Source organism: Myiozetetes cayanensis, unplaced genomic scaffold, assembly GCF_022539395.1.
Source record: "Myiozetetes cayanensis isolate MyiCay16 unplaced genomic scaffold, myiCay2020 scf5-8, whole genome shotgun sequence".
Classification (NCBI taxonomy): Eukaryota; Metazoa; Chordata; class Aves; order Passeriformes; family Tyrannidae; genus Myiozetetes; species Myiozetetes cayanensis.
Genome location: NW_026087742.1, coordinates 14,263,605 through 14,280,379, shown reverse-complemented (window position 1 = coordinate 14,280,379; position 16,775 = coordinate 14,263,605). Strand labels below are relative to the sequence as shown.

The 16,775-nt window shown below is 40.8% G+C and overlaps 1 protein-coding gene across 3 annotated transcripts in view; it reads left to right on the top strand.

The window, feature by feature from the left end:
* APP (amyloid beta precursor protein) overlaps nt 1–16,775 on the top strand; it is a 200,977-nt gene that overhangs the window by 160,498 nt on the left and 23,704 nt on the right. For all 3 annotated transcript variants that reach the window (XM_050332717.1, XM_050332718.1, XM_050332719.1), the window contains one exon: nt 12,664–12,885. In XM_050332717.1, coding sequence (XP_050188674.1) covers nt 12,664–12,885 — 222 coding nt within the window. The remainder of the gene's footprint in view (nt 1–12,663; nt 12,886–16,775) is intronic.

Below are 16,775 nucleotides of genomic sequence, written 5' to 3'. Positions count from 1 at the left end.
GCCTGTGCTGTGTCATACAGGCGTCCTGTTCCTGACATTCTGCTCTGCCCTCTGTGCCCATAAGGATAATGGAGCTGGAATAAGCAGCCTTCAGAGAATGTGTATTTGTACAGGTACCCTGGAGTGACTTCAGCACTAACTATGCCTGTGCTTTCTCCCCATAATTGATTTGGCATGTTTGTATGTATCCAGTAACCTTAGCTTTTCAAAGAAAAATTTGAATTTTCTGTGAAGTGCATATTTACCTTTAATCTTCTCCCTTGAAGGCCTGTAGCATTCAGCTGAATAGATGGTTTGTTAGGACTGTAGCAAAAAATACCTTGCTGGGTCACTGGTTAAAGATAGCAGAGTTCTCCCATATGAGCAAATGAAATCTGTGTTAAGCTTTACACAGTAAAATAGATTTTTATATGCTTTAATACTGACATATGGCTCAGGTAGACTGCTTGATGAGCAATTAAGACCTTCTCCACCCAAGGATGTTGGTTTTTAAAGCATTTGGCTAGTTCATATACGTGTGTATATATATATATATATATATATATATATACACACACATGCACACTTGAGCTGTTTTTTTCTTTAAGCATCACAGACTTGTGGTCTTTACTAAGCCATCAGTTTTGCCACTTTGTATTCTCTATAAAATATTTTTACAATTATTTAGATATCTTAAATAGTAAGATGCGGTTTGTTGGAGCAAGGTGATGTGTTTTGTTTATGTAGGCAATCAGCCAATGTCACAAAAGCACAGAATGACTGAGGTTGGAAGGAACCTGTGGAGATCATCTGATCCCAGCCCCCTGCTCAAACAGGGCCACCCAGAACCAGCTGCCAGTGCTTAGTCATCCTCAAGTTAAGAGTGCTGTCGTTCAGAGGGAGCCTCCTGTGTTTCAGTTCATGCCCATTGCTCTGGTCCTGTCACTGGGCACCATGGAAAAGAGCCTGGCTTTGTCTTCTTTGCACTCTTCCTTTAGGTATTTGTACACATTGGTGAGATCCTCCTGAGCCTTCTCTTCTCCCAGCTGAACAGTCCCAGCTTCCCCAGTCTTTCCTCACAGGAGAGGAGCTCCAGTCACTTTGTCACTCTGTGCCCCTCACTGGACTCTCTCCAACATGTCCATGTCCCTCTTGTACTGAGGAGCCCAGAACTGGACACAGCACTCCAGGTGTGGCCTCACCCGTGACGAGCAGAGGGAACAGCTCACCTCCCTCCACCTGCTGGCAGTGCTTTGCCTGGTGAAGCCCAGGAGACCACTTTCTTTTATACCACATCTGTGTCTTGGTGCCCGGTAGGGCCCACCCCAGGCTATTCCCTGCTGAGCTGTTTCCAGCTCCTCAGCCCCTGGCATTTCCTGATGCACGGAGTTGTTCTCCAGGTGCAGGAGTTTGCCCTTCGAGGTGAATGAACTGTCTTCCCTCAGTGTGTTATGTTTTATTAGGCAAAGATACTTGCCAGCTGGAATGACAGTTCTGTGTTGCTTTGTAAATTCTGTGCACTGTTCAGGAGCTTGGAAATGCTGAAGAACCTCAGTTACTTCTCCAGATTGAAGACTTAGCTCTGTTTGCTATTAAAATATGTCCTTTGCTGCAGCTTAGGAGAAAAGGAAAAAAATCCTGGAAATAGATCCAACATTTTCCTCTTTTAAGCATCTCTTGTTTTCTGTCCAGAATATTTAACTGTCGTAGAAAATTAGGCACAGAATTGTAGATGATTAAAATAGATATAAATGCACTTCACTGACACTGATGTTCTGAAATGCTTTCATTAGCAATGTACTATATCCTCCCCATCTTTTGTAGCTAAATGGTCTATTGTGTCCTGTCATGGGCACTAATGTTCTTCAGAAAAGATTTGAATCCTGATTTTTGTGTGCACAAGCCCTCTTTCCATCTCATAAGTATTGCGAACATGACTTCAGCCAGTAAAAGAACCAGCTTCCTCCAAGGCTCACAGGTACTGGGAAAAGGATAAATGGCTTCACGTGGCTTTTTTTTTGGGAGGGCTGGGGTGGCTTTTTCACCAGGAAAAGATGTGGGACATCTTGTTTTCTAGTTCAGAAATGTAATCAGAATAAAAAGGTCTTACAAAGTTTATTAAGAGAATATTTTCCTCTGTTTTAAATAACACTGTTCTGTTTCACTTACACCTCTAAGAAATCTGATCTCATGATCCAAGTGTTACAACTGAAAACCAGGAATTTCTGATACTAATCATGGGCTTGTAGTTTATAAACAAAGTAATTTTTTAAATTTCCAAGCATCTGCTATTTCAGTGAGCATTTAAATCTTTCATTCATCCTTTTGCAGGGGAGGTTTAAAGGTGTTGCCTTGATTTTCTTCAGGAGCTGACGGACAGAGCACTCTGTCCTTCTTGAAGTCCTTATTCTATGTCCTTTCCATTACTCCAGCCTGAAGTATTTTTTCATAGATACTTCTCTTTAAATAGCAAGTTGTCATCCCCACTCCAGGTCCCACAGGGAATTTATGACCAGGAGACCCCTCTGGGGACAGAGCAGCAGCAGGCTGAGACTGTGTCCATTTCACAACTTGCTTTAATACCCCTCTGGAAGAGTCTACAGGTGACTTTGTGCACAGTGGAAAAAAATGCATTAAACTTTGAATAATTAGCTGATTCTTGGTTGTATTCTTTCATGGTTTTTCATGTTTGATTGGATACATGGAAATGTGGATTTGGCCAGGAGTGTCTTCTAAATCTCCAGTTATTTCAGTTGTCATTTTCTGGTGTCATAAAGACAACAGACTGAGAAATTCTGTTTTGGAGAGCATTGTTTCTGCTAGTAGTGGGGCTATAGTTAATATGAAAATGTTGAATTTGTGTTATTTTAGATCAGTATACTGGATATGTCTGATTTTAAAAGCAGCATAGGTCTGGATTTACTTCATAGCTACAGATTCGCTCATAAATTTCTAGTTGAGTTGATTTTGTGCTCTGTTGTGTCTTCAGTGAAAGTGAAAAGGTGGAGCACTTGTTTTTGAGATGCTACAGATAAAACATGTGGTGGTACCAAAATTTTAAAGTATGATTTTACTCTCTTATGAAGTGGCATATTTTCTCTCAGCCTCTCTTGTTAGTGTTTCCTGATAATTGCTTCTACTATGGTGCTGTAAGGAGCTAATAAAGTAGTTTATCATGTGCCAGTTTAAGGATGTCATTCCTTTCTTTGGGTAGATAACAAATTTCTGAAAGCATCTTGCAGTTGTCCAGCTTGCAAATAGGATCTGAGAGCAGGTGAGCTGAGATGAGCTGGACTTTCTGAAAACAAAGCTCCCATTCAGATGGGGAGGCTCTGGCTTGGTAAAACATTGCCTCCTTATGGAAATGTTGTTATGCTGAGTTATTAGAAATTTTCTTGATGCACCAAATATATGTGTAATTTTATTCATAAATGAGTTGTCCTCCTGTCATCCTAAATCAAGTTAAGGGTGTCAGTGTCCACGAGTACTGACTGAAACAGCCCAAAATTGTGGGAGCACAGACACTCGAACAGCATCTTCTGCTTCATTTGTGCCGTTAAATGATGGATTTTCTTTTCCCAGTTAACCTGTTTTGGAAACACAGTTGTGTCATTCTGTGTGATTGCTAGCAGGAAGTGTTAGATTGTGAAAGAAGCAAAGTAATCATTTCAATTCTTACATGCCGGCAAATTGCAAGTGTCCAGTGAGAACCAGTTACAGACTGTCTGCAGAAGCTAGGTATTATAGCCTTATATATGATATATTACAGAGCTTAATATGTCAGCCATCATCCCCAGAGAAGTCTCTGGAATTGTTATCCAGGGGAATTCAAACACTAAAGTCTGAACTGCGTCTCTGTGGGCAGGTATACTGAGGGGGCTGGCTAAATATGCCCCTGATGTACAAAGTTCTGCTTTATTCAAGCACAGCTTTCTTTTCAGATGTGTAGAGTGGAAATTCACAGGTGCTTATTATGGTCAAAAGGATCTGTGGTGTTCTTGCTAGGCAAGCTCTTACTATTGGGATACAAAGGGAAAAGAATTACTGAGGATATGTGATTTTATGGAACGGCTGGATTGATGGAGAAGTTGCAGTAATGTCCTGTCAGTCCCCATGCACATGGGGTTACAAATGAAGCAATCTTTCATCAGTGCAGCTTTCTCTCTCATATACCCAATTCAATTGAAAAATACATTTTCCTGAAGAGTACTGCCTAGGTGGGGATCCAGTTCTTGCACTGTTCTGTTTCTTTGTTTTAGATTGTGCGTATAAAAACTGGCATAAAAGCCATCAGAATAGGTCACTTCATATCCACTTCATAGATATATTTGTTAAATGTAATAATTGCATCTCTTTAGAATACTCGGACACCCCAGGATACATTTGGCCTATAAAATGCAATAACTGCAGTTAATAAATAAGCAAAATACATATTATCTGAAGCAATTCAGTTTTGGTGAATTCTGATTCAAACTATTATAAATGAGTCAAATAAAAAATGTTGTCTTTTGACCAAGGGTATCAGGGGCAGCAAATTAATGTTCACATTTTTATATTTTTATGGATTATTTAGTGATTCCTAAGCTGCCTCCGAGTTCAGTACACATCAATAATTACTGTGGCATTCATACACTATGACCCTTGGTTGTGGAAAATGATGGCTAACTGACTTTTTTCAGGTGTTAGGAAGTGGTGGAGTTTTAGGCTCTACTGCAGTTTTAAGTTTTATGCTCAAAATAAGTATAGTAGTAATATTACTGTGTATTATAACGTTAACAAATAAATCTGATTATTTTATCAGTAAATAAGACCGATAAATAATTTATGAGTAATTTAAGTAAATAATTATTTTCAGAAAATAAGACAATAAAATTCTGTAGTAGTGTTTCATATAATTTCTTTTTGCAGAGCAGTTTCACTTATAAGCCTTATAAACTACTTAAGATGGAAATGTACGTGGCTTTTTCTACTTCACCCAAGTCTGAGGACGAATAATGATTGCTGATTCATCTGACAGAAATATCAGTGATGATTGGTGGGGCTGTTTATTTGTTTTAATTTAGAATCTTCACCCTATTTTGAAGCACTTAATGATATGTTAATTTGGAATTAAATGTGGAGTTAAATTTAACTTGGAGAATTTGTCACAGTGCCTTACGTGGATCAGGATGATGACATACAATATATGTTCTTGATTATGGTATAGTTTCAATTCAATTTTTTCCCCAAGTATTTTTTAATTTTTCCTTGTCTGACTCAATACTGGGTTGTTGCCATTGCTTACTTGGAGGGGAACTTTTTACATTCTGTAACTGAGAGATCCCAGTGTTGAAAACATTGGGCTCAGTGTACAAAATGTTTCACAGAATTTTTACTCAGAAGAGTGCCATAACATGAAAGTAGGATTTTTCTACATTTAAATCCAGAGCTTTTAAGGATGTGAATTGTGAACTGTTTTTCTGAGACAATATTATTAATTTAACCAAATTGAATGAGGGGACCACAGAAATGGATAAAAAGGAAAGGATTTTTAAAGGAAAGAGCAGGGTCTTTAATTTGTTTAATAACTCTCAAAGATGGCACAAGATTCTGGTTTTGGACTTAGTTTGTCCCACAAGCTTCCTTTAATACTCTCTGCTTTGAACTGAGGGGGAATTGCAATCATTAATCAGATGACTGACTGTGAAATACTAAAAAAATTATAAATGTGCACACAGCTATAGCCATATATTGATATTAATTTGAGTTAATAACTAATTCATGTAGCTGTTAGGTAGCTAAGGGTCTGTAGTAATTACAGTGTTCTGTCACTGGAGGTAAAGAGTGTCATAGCAGCCTTCTTAGAAAATTAGACAGAATTTCATACCTTGAGTTTCATAGCAGGCTGTAAAAAGGGTGAAGGGTGATTCTGGTTCTTCCTTGAAGAAGCAGTGTGGAAATTCTCATGAACCTTTGCTCAGAGGTCTCAGTAATTGCATAACCATCTACAAAGCTAAATTTGCACTGAAGTGCATCTCTAATGAAAAAAGGCACATAGGTCATATTGAAATTAATCATTACATGGTAATAGATGTTTTTCTGAATTGGATCATCCAAGCTTTGGACACTGTTCACTACCAGAAAACCTGTGATCTACCTGCAAAAGGAAAATTGCTCAGTATGTAAGTTAAACGTCTTTGGGGGTCTTTTTATGATTTAAGACAAAAAGTGTGCAAGGCAAATAGAACTGAAACATTATTCCATGTACCTGCTGACAGGATGAGACTCACTTGGGTTGTTTTAATGATGTGATTCGGGAAACAGCAAAATCTGCATATACTGAAAGAGGAGAAGCAGCAAGAAATGGCAAAGAAATGGAAGTGTTCAAGTTGTGATTTTTTTTTTAAATATATTATAAGCATGTTCTTTTTATCATGGTTCTCATTATTGCATCTATTCTGAAGTTGAGATACGTGTTTTCTAAAGTTAAGTTCTTAGCCAACAAGGTGTTGTCTAAAGCTATGGGATGTTTATTCCCTTACTGATTTCTAGGAAAAAATGTCTTAGGTCAACTGTTTCATGATACCTTAAATGATCCTTTTCTGAGAACTTGAAAAAGGCAAAGACTTTTCACCTTATTGAAAAAGATTTTCACACACATAAGAAATTTCAGAAATGTGGAGGGCTGCTGCTGCTACTGGCTCTTGCCCTAGTGGTGATATCACTAAAGGAGAGAAAATAAAAAACATGAAATGCTGTTTTCCATGGTTCTTGCTCTTTCTTGTCTGCCTTTAACCCTGAGTGGTAGACATGTTGCACTGTAAAAGTTTCCAGATAAGAAAACCTGTGGCATAATTTCACAAGCTGGCCAGGAGGCAAAGCTTGAATCTGATAGGGTTGTCACGTTGCTCTGTCAGTGTGGATCTGAGCATTACAGGTTGGGCTCATTTCCAGTATTCCACAGTAATGATCCAGCGTATCGTTCCCCTGTCATCATCTTCAAAGTGTGCAGGCAACAAAGCCCCTCTCACACCCTCCAGTAGGCAGGTCACTTCCAATGAAGTTCTCATCAGAGTTGCTCTCTAAATTATATTTGACTTGTACTATACAAATGAATTAGTTCAGCGCTGAATACCACATAATTGTGTTTTGTGGCTCGGTAACGTTATAATTATGACACCTAGCAGTGTGTAACATTATGATCTTAACAGTGCTTGATGTAGCAACACATCTTAGAATAACAATATGCTTGAAATTCAGTGGAGCTTCACTCTGCAGTGAGGCACAGAGGTCTTGTTTTCGTATTCACCAGTTTAGGGGAGTTCTGATTCCTACAGCTGACAAGATGCAGACACTCAAAAGTTAGTTAAAACCCAACAACATTATCTCAGTGCAGCTCCTTTTGAAGACAATATGACATATTGAATTAGCCTGTAAAGTAGGCTCATGACTGAAAGCTGCAGCTAAACATGTTGCCTCTTAACCACACACACTGCAATAAACATTTGTGTCAGAGTTCTTAGTGAATCGTAATTGTGTCGTACAGCACGTGCACGATTTAAGTGCCTTCAGATTGGTATCAGGCAACACGTGTGCCCGTGCAAAGGAAGCCATGGCTGGGACTCAGGCACTCCAGTTTCTGCTGTTAAGAAGAACAGGGAGGTTGCTGACACTTTTTTAATTTTGCCAAATTGAAAGGACATGCTCAAAACCAACTAACTTTGGGAAAAACACATGTTCAGTTCAGACTGAAGGGTCACTGATGATGAATATGAGACAATAGAACTCTGCATTTGTACCAATTTCTTTGAGCTGGTTTCCAAGCCCATCTTTGTTGGATCAGTATATGCTCTATCATGTAGATGGCATTTTACAGAAGGGGTTTCGTGTTGGGTCAAAACTATGGCATGTAATTTGGTGGTGTCCTAATTAGTCTTAATTATAGGTGGTTTGGGTGCACTTTGTTTGTAATGTGGTTTAAGACCTTAGATTGCATTATAGAACTTCCAAAATTATAAGTGCTAATTTTAAAGCTGCTTTTCAAGTAAATTCAAAAGCCTTGCACATAATAGTGATTGCAGAGCTTTTCATCTCATGAGCTCCTTCAAAACACAACAAACAAATATTATAGCTATTTTTGGAAATTTTAAATAATAAACTAGGAACTAAATAAAAATTATGGTTTGAAAGTTAGCTGGTGTTCCAGGGAAGCAAGAGGCGCTGTTCCACATGAAATATCTGTCATTATAGCTGTGCCAATGAAGGGCTGGGAAGTAGCCCCAGAGTCCAACATCAGAAGTAACGTTGTGTGCAGTAAAAAGTAGGCAAGGTTAGAGCATAGCATGGTTTTTGCCACTCCAAGACTCCATCACCTCTCTGCAAATAGAAGTGTGGTCTAGGCCCGTTGTGGACAAATGGCTTCTAACAATCCAGCATCCAACAGAAGACTTTGTAATAATTTTTATTTCTTTTCTTCAGCTCCTTCTTTGCTTTTGTGGGATTAGACAATAGTCTTGAAGGCAGTTGTAGTGTTATTATATTTTATTTTATCCAGTTCCCTAAACATATTTCACTTCAGTTTTTCTAGATGCTGTTGTTGAGTAGTATTGCCCCATGGGGAAATGCCTGCAGTGAGCCCGAGTGAGTGAAACTTGCTTAGAGATCATGAGAAGTCCAATAAGCATTTTAATTAAGTACCAGAAATAAAACCTATCTCTCATCCTGAGAAAGAAAAGTCTTAGGTGCCTGAAGGAGAATTCTGAGTGCCTGGAGGAGAAGCAGCAATTGTGGACCCTCACACCAAATTCAAAGCTGGTGGGAGGTTTGAGGTCCCAGCTGAGAATGGGTTTTTCCCAAGGTCATGGATGCTTTTGAGCACATGCTCTCAGAGGGACAAAAGATTTGGACGTCCTCTTTATTCTTCTCAGTGGCAAGGCTTAGCAGAGCACTACAAGGAGATAATGAGACAAACAACAAACATTTATTATAGGAAGATTGTCATAGAGGTTTTTGTCCCCTTGGTTTGATGGGAGATGAAATTTTGAGGAGCAGCCTAGAATCTCTCTATTTCCAGCAACTAATTCTAAGATATTCACCATACAAATAAAACCCCTGAAACAGTCTTGAATGCACATCCTAGCCTCCAGCTCTGACTGTACTCCCTGCTTAGAGAATTGTCTTTTGCAGGGTGGGGGAATTGAGTTGGTAGCTGTGAAGAAGGGAGGGGGACCTGTGTTGATGAGTAGCAGTGGCACTCTGTGGCTTTCCTTTAGCATAGCCAGTGTTTCGAGTAGCCGTCAATACTCAGAACAAAATCAACACTGAAAAATTGATCTGGGGCTTTGCCAGCTAGTGTCAATAACTGGAAATCCTAAGGCCAACTTTTTTTAGCAGTTCAGAGATTGAAGCAATTGTTTGCAAATCATTTACTCAATGCAGACACAGCTGCCTCAGTGTGATGGACTCCAGCACAGTGTCTATGCCAGGCACTTCCAATTTCTCACTGTCATTCAGTGTCTGATTCATCCTGTCAGATGGGCTTGATTCATTTTGGCCATTGTTTCCCTGCTTGTAAAATGAATGTGATCATAATCTGCTGGTTGTAGTATCTGTCTGCCTCACTTGAGCTATTGTGCAGGTCAGTTCCTGTCCGTGCTCTGCGCCGCAGCTGAGTGGGAAACAACGGAGCCTACTTGGGAGCACTGAGAGAGACTTTGTGTGCAGTCCCTCCCAACCCCCAGGGGTTTGGATGTAATCGTGGAAGTTGGGTGCCCCTCTCTGTCAGCCTGGCAGGCCCAGCTGTGCCTGCACTCCCCCGAGTGCTGTGCCAGCCCTGGTGCTGCTCCTCCACTGCTGGACCTCAGGTTCTTCCTTCCCCTCCATGACTATTTGTCCCTTTCCAGGGGCAGGAAGCTGTCTGTACATAACACAGAACGCAGCAGGGAATGGACAGGAATTGTGCAGGATTGGCACTGCCCAAGGCAAAGGGGTGATTGGGGCACAGTTCTCCAAACATCACTCCCTGCCACTGCTGTGTGGGCTGCATCTCTCTGCAGTGCCTCACACCATCCTCTGGAGACAGGGAGGACAGTGGGAATGAGGGGAGCTGCACCCCACAACTCTTCAATTCCTGTTTTGTAAGGCTTGCAGGTACTAAGATGCTGAGCAGCACTGTAATAGTCTCTCCCATGGTCCATGATGATGTGGTATTACAGTGTGCTCAGCTGTGATCGTCTGTGGCTCCCTGCAAGGCACGTGGACACCAGGCTTCTCCCTCAGGCCACTAACATCCAGCTCCTTTTCATAATGTCTCTTCATCCCTATCTAATGAAAATTCACACCTGTCATGTGATACAGTGTCTGCTCAGAATATCAAGGTGCTTCACATGTCTCTCCTCTGATACAAGGAGATGGTTTAATTTGAAAAAGGATTTCTGTAAGTGCAGCGGGGAGGCAAAAATCAGATTTGCCTTCCAGGCTGCAGATTTAGTAGATATCTTATAAAATAACACTGTTTTCAATAAAATTAACATGAAGAGAAAAACAATTCAGTATAATGTGAGCTTTCTATACTGTCTTAGTAAGTAATTTTAATGGAAAAATTAAATCACAGAATTAAATTTTCTGTACACATTTTAGGCTTGCCTTCTGCTCAAGTAATTGCTGTTTAAACAGGAAATTTTGTTTTAAAAGATAATATTACAGTATTCAGAACATGTTTGCCCCAGGGCTGAGGTTACAACTTCTTGTTTGTTTTTGATGTTTTGAATTTAGTGTTGTAGAAATAGGGTGTCAGAGAGTTGCATCAACTATCTCAAGAGCAGAGCCCTGTTACATCATTGTTGATAAAGGCTCTGAAGCGGTGCCAGTCTAATGCTTGTGCTTTAGTGAGGGCCCTTACTGAGGGCAACTGCATGGTACATTGTGCTTCTGAGGTGCTATGGCAAGCTGTACAGCTGGGAGGAAAATAACATTCAAAATATTTTACTGAGGGGTCTGAAGCTAGAATGTGTATAGAAATTTACATTCTCTTCATCACTGATGCTACTGGGAAATAAGTGAGCCCCTATAAGTGACATTAAGGGTCCAGCGGCAGAGTGGTGATTCCTGTCCCTGAATTGCTGCCTGGTTGAGATGTGGGTGTGAAGCAGTGACAGCTGGGGTCCTTAATGAAGTGCAGACAAACCAGTCTTAATAAAAGCTGTTGTATCATCCATCAGCTGCTATGTGTGTGCTCACGTGCATAACCAGTTGCTCTCTAGTAATACAACCTTTACGGTCTCCTGTTATGAACTATTTAGCTCTGTGACACCTGCTTACTAATTACATTGGTACCTTATTAGCAGTTACTTACCTCCTTTGCTGCAGTTGCTCACTTGAATGTGTTCTTGTGCACCAAGTTCCCTCAAAGTACTTAAAAATAGTGTGTTGTTCCTACAAAGCCGAATGACAGTGAAGGGGGGGTGGAGAGTAGAACTGTAGAATGGTTTGGGTTGGAGGAGACCTCTGAAGGTCCTCTAGTCCAGCCCCCTCTGCAATGAGCAGGGACATCTTCAACTAAATCAGGCTGCTCAGACTCCGTCCAGCCTGGCCTTGGATGTTTCCAGGAATGGGACATCTACCACCACCCTCATTGCAAAAAACTTCCTTATATCTTACCTAAATACACCCTCCTTCAGTTTAAAATCGCCACCCCTTGTCCTGTCGCAAAAGTCCTGCTAAAAGGTTTGACCCATCTTTCTTATGTTTAACAAATTTAACTATTGAGAGGCCAGAGTTCTCCTTGGAGCTTTTTCTTCTCTCGTCTGAACAACCACAGCTCTCTCAGCCTGTCTTCATAGGAGAGATGCTCCATCCCTCTGATCAACTTTGTGGCCTCCTCTGGACTTGTTCCAACAGGTCCATGTCTTATCTCTGCTGAGAGTAGATGAATTTTGATGTCAGAAGGGATTGAAATAATGAAGTACACAGAACCTCCAATTATATTTAATGCTGAGATGTCCTGTACACTGGATGGAGCTGAAAAGTGCTTTGATTGTTCTCACCTTGCTTCAAGGAAATAAAAACCCTCATAACACAGACAATACTGCACTGCTTTAGGTCCTGATTGCTTGTAAAATCATTTGCCTGCAGATGTGTATTACTAATTTTTAGCAAATAACTACTTCAGTGTTTTGGTGAAGTTATATATGTTAAAAAAGCAAATGTTTCTTCAGTTTTGGTGTGTTACAGTAAACCAAATTTAATACAGTAATTGCTGTGGTGATTTAGGATTTAAGAGCTGTAATAAGCTTTGGCAGCGAGCATTTAAGAAGAAGGGGAAATTACGAAGACATTCCTTCCTATGGGCCTCTCACCAGTTGACTTATGGCAACGTGTTGAGTTGAAGGGAGTTGTTCAATGCTTTCTTTAAAAGTGGTGAGGAAGAGTCAAAGGCTTGTGTAGCACAGATCTGTGAACTGTTATGTGGTGGAAATGTGGGTAAGGAAAGAGCATTGGACAATTCTGGTTGATGTTTCAAAAAAGTGCCTTACTTAGCTGCAGTGCTTATCACGGGGTCTTGACTATTCCAAGCCTTTATGTTTTTGTTTATCATAAGAAAAACAGAATCTCACAACAGTGAATTATTACTTCAGTAGCATCGAAGATAGATCCTGTGAAATGCAGGCTCTTTCAGATAACTTCTGCATTGAAATTTCCTTGCAGATGAATTACTTCAGAAAGAGCAGAACTACTCTGATGATGTTTTGGCCAATATGATCAGCGAACCCAGAATCAGCTATGGAAATGATGCTCTCATGCCTTCATTGACGGAAACCAAGACCACAGTTGAACTTCTTCCAGTGGATGGAGACTTCAGCTTAGATGATCTTCAACCATGGCATCCCTTTGGAGTTGATTCTGTTCCAGCCAATACTGAAAATGAAGGTATGTACAGTAGAGGGAGAAACCACGGAATATTCTGAGCTGAGCTTTTTGATTTCTCTTCACGTTGTTCCCTGAAAAATGATATTTTTCTGATGTAAGATAGAGGTCCTGAAATACAAGTTTACAGCTGGTCTGCTGTGTCAGTTGTGTCTCTTTGATAGAACAGAAAGCCCTGACTAAAATTTGGAATTCAGACACACAATGCATTTCAGTGTTGAGCTTACTTTCCTTTAGAAACAAACCATAATAAATTCTAGGAGATTATGAGTGACAGTCTTTATAAGATACATGACAATGAGCCAAGGGAGATAGATAAGTTCTTAGATTTGTGCCACAATGAAATGAGTGTTTTACTTAAGGTAGAGCTTTTTATTTGCTGGCATGAAAATTATTACAGATCCAACACAATCCTAGCATGACAGATGATTTTTTTATTTCCCACTCTACACTGGTTGTCTGGAATGTACTGCAGAAATGTTCTACATACTCAGCAATGCAACTGGCTAGTGAAACATTTTTTCCTGAGGAGTAATTTATGTTGCTTATGGACTAATCTATTGAAGTGACTGCATGCTACTTTTAATAATTTATGTATAACCTGGAATTGGTAGTTCACTTAGGCACTGGAGCCAGTTAATCAGAAACCTGAGGGACTTGGATCACGTTATTCAAGTTCCTCCTATTGTGTTTATTTTCCTCTGTCAGTTCAGCTGCAGAGTTACTGATGCCGAGTTAATCACATCAGTGAAAGTTTGTTACTGCAAAGCCACAGAAGAGTCACAGAGCCTGGAACTACAGAAGTCTTTTCAGGCAAATTTGTGGTTTGTAGCTGAACTGCACAGACATTAATATCCTCCCAGTCTTTTGAAGCCACTGCCTTAGGCCATACCTGCCCTCAGAATGAGTTCTGAGACCAACCTTACACAGTTAGTCTCACTCCAGCACGATGTGTGAGTGACTGTGGGCAACTGGCTGCTTGGGAGATGAAGCATGAGACATGGACATAGATTTGCCAGGTTTGGTGTTGGTGGCAGGTGAAATCAGTGGAGTTAGAACCAAAGTGGGTTGTCTGCAGGAGCCGAAGAACCAAACCCTATGATCAGGCAAAAGAAAAGAGCTGCACAAGGGTCAGCAAATCAGTGAGGCAGAGGTATCTCAAGGTCTGAGGGGAAGAGGAGAGGCTGCTCAGGAGGGGGGACTAAAATCAGAGTGCCAGGGAGGGAGCCAGTAAAAGAGCAGAGCCAGAGCAAACCCCGTGGATGGGCCAGCAACAGGGACCAGGAGGCGGGAGGTGGTGACAAGGGCTCCAGACGTGTGTGAAGGGCACTTGCAGCCGGGTGACGGCGAGAGCAGCTGGCTGGAATGCATCAGGAGAGGGTGCAGACGGCTGGCCAGGCTGGCAGCATGAACCTCATTTTCCTGGGGAATGAGCTGCAGCCTGCTACAGTGCACGTGTCAAGGCTGTCTGCCAGGAGCAGGTCACAGTCTGGCTGCTGGTGTCTGTCCTGCAGGAATTTTCCAGTGCAGCTCTCACTGCAGTTTTTCCCATAGCTGAGGCATCCAGGGCATCAGTTTCTATACCCAGTGCCTGCTTTTATGAAACTTGGGGGGATTAATTACCTTTGATGTCTGTCCTCCCAGCTTTCAAAATATACTGATTTCAGTCTCCAAGTTCAGAAGTTATTAGGTAGACAGGTGCACCCAGACATACCCACAGTTTAATCATATAAGCATATTTTTCCTTCAGAAACCTGGCTAAGCTCAGAATTTAATAATGAAAGGTACATCAATGTGACACTGAATTTCCATAGGCAAGTGTATTGAGCATGGTTCTCCTTTTAAAATGTATGATAGCAAATAAGAAACAAAAACTCTCCTGCCTGGAATCACATACTGTTTAATTATGAATCCTGTGTGTTTTAATGCAGTATGTGGTTTACTGCAACATTTCTTAATGCTTACTCTGGAAATCTCTTTTAACTTTCATGCCTTCAAGTTGTTGGGGTTTAGTTTTGTTATTTTACATCAGAATTGTATTTGTCATGAAGTTGTTGCAGCAAACAAGTCTGTTAGGCCAACCAGTTTTTATTGTTCAATTCTGAACGTTTAGAAGTGGAAATTATTTGGTGAGTTAAACCTCTTCAAGTCCTTCTTGTTTCCCGTTATATTTCTCTGTCATCTACCCAAACCACAATGTTGTTAATGTGATCGTGTCTGTAATACTTTCTTTCTTTCTTTAGACACTCATTCTGCACCTTTACCTAGAGCATCAAAGGGGAATTTCACAGCTTCGTTTTTTGCCACTGTGTTTGTCTCCCAGGTCTTTGTTCCAGAATCCCAGGACTAACTGTGCTGTTTGTCTTCACTTCCCATGCCTCTTTTCTTGTGTGACCATGGTCTTATTTCAGGCTTTATCTACATTGCTTCCAAAAACGTGTTTTCTGTCTTGTTCTAATATGCTTTGGTAGTAGCAAGAAGTAAATAACAATTGACAAGATTTTCTCCTCCTTTTTTTCCTTCCCCTGTCCACTGAAGATATTTCTGCATAGCCTGTTTTTCACACAGTAAGCTTCCCTTATTCAGGTTGGGTTTTGTATTTTAATGCAGAACTGAGCAAGTCATCACTGCTTTACAATGAATAACCATTGATCAAAAAAGGTGTAAAAATCACATGCTAGAGAAACCTCAGATACCGTGGAGTGACTGGCTATTGCATTGTTAGGGATGGTCAGCATCTCCTGCTGCTGGGAGATCCTGAGCATCTCAGCTTCTGTTTGCTTGGGTGGCAGCTGGGGATGCTCAGCATTGCCAAGACAATCACAGCATGTCCCCTGTGAATGGCCTGGTGCCTGGGGAATGTGCCGAGCAGGTGACCCAGCAGATTGAACAGAGACTAACAGAGGCATTTCAGATGGCAGGCAAGTTGCAAGGTCAGTTGTTGATACTGTTTTGGTCTAGTTTTAAATCTGAAGTCAACTTGCTTAAAACTCTGCTGAACACGAGCCCAGCATGCTGCCAGCTTGGTCTATGCAGTTGGGTTTCTAGGTAGAGGAGGGTCCCAACCTCCTCACTGCAGAGAGCTGTTGCACTGCAGTGGTTTTCTTCAGTCCTAAGCAGGCACCCTGGGTGAATCATTTACATCATTGCAAATTTGCATTACTGTTAAAAGAAATTTCTGATGGGACTCTCAGTGTCTGAGAGGCAATAAAACAAATCCTGGAGCAGGCTGGGTTAGGACCTGGGATCTCACCCCCTCCAGTAGACACTGCAATGAGACTTGTTTTTAATGAACCGTTTTAGGAATGCTTAAACCAAAACGTGACTGTGGCAAAAGTGGAAGGAAACGCAGCCATTAAATCTTGGTTTCAAAGTATTCAGTATTCTGTGTAGAAGTGATGAAATTATACTACAAAAGAATACCTTAAATTTGTCATTAATTCCCATGCCTGTTTCCTTCCATGGCCCTGATCTAATCCCAGGTCTCACCAGGAGATATTAATAATGTGTTAGCATTGGTATGTTGTCATGTAATCTTAAGGTATCACAACTCCATTTGAAATTTTCCCAATCTAAACTGCATGTTTAGGTGAAAGGATGGGTTTTATGCAAATAGTTTATTTTTCTAAAATTGCTTTTACGGATGTATAAATAAAAATAGTCTAAAAATAAATAGACCTTGAAAGTCTAGCCTAGCCCAGTATTTTCTGCAAGTATTTCCTTCCTTGTTTGCCCCTGAGGTAGTTTCCCTGTAAATGTCCTTAGAAGTTAATCCAAAGCAGCAGACAATTCACTACACTACTTGCATGACTGAATGGATGTTGAGCGTATTGTGACACAAATTAGGTTGGCCAAAAACCACTCTCTGAGGACCCTGCAGTAGGCACCACCAA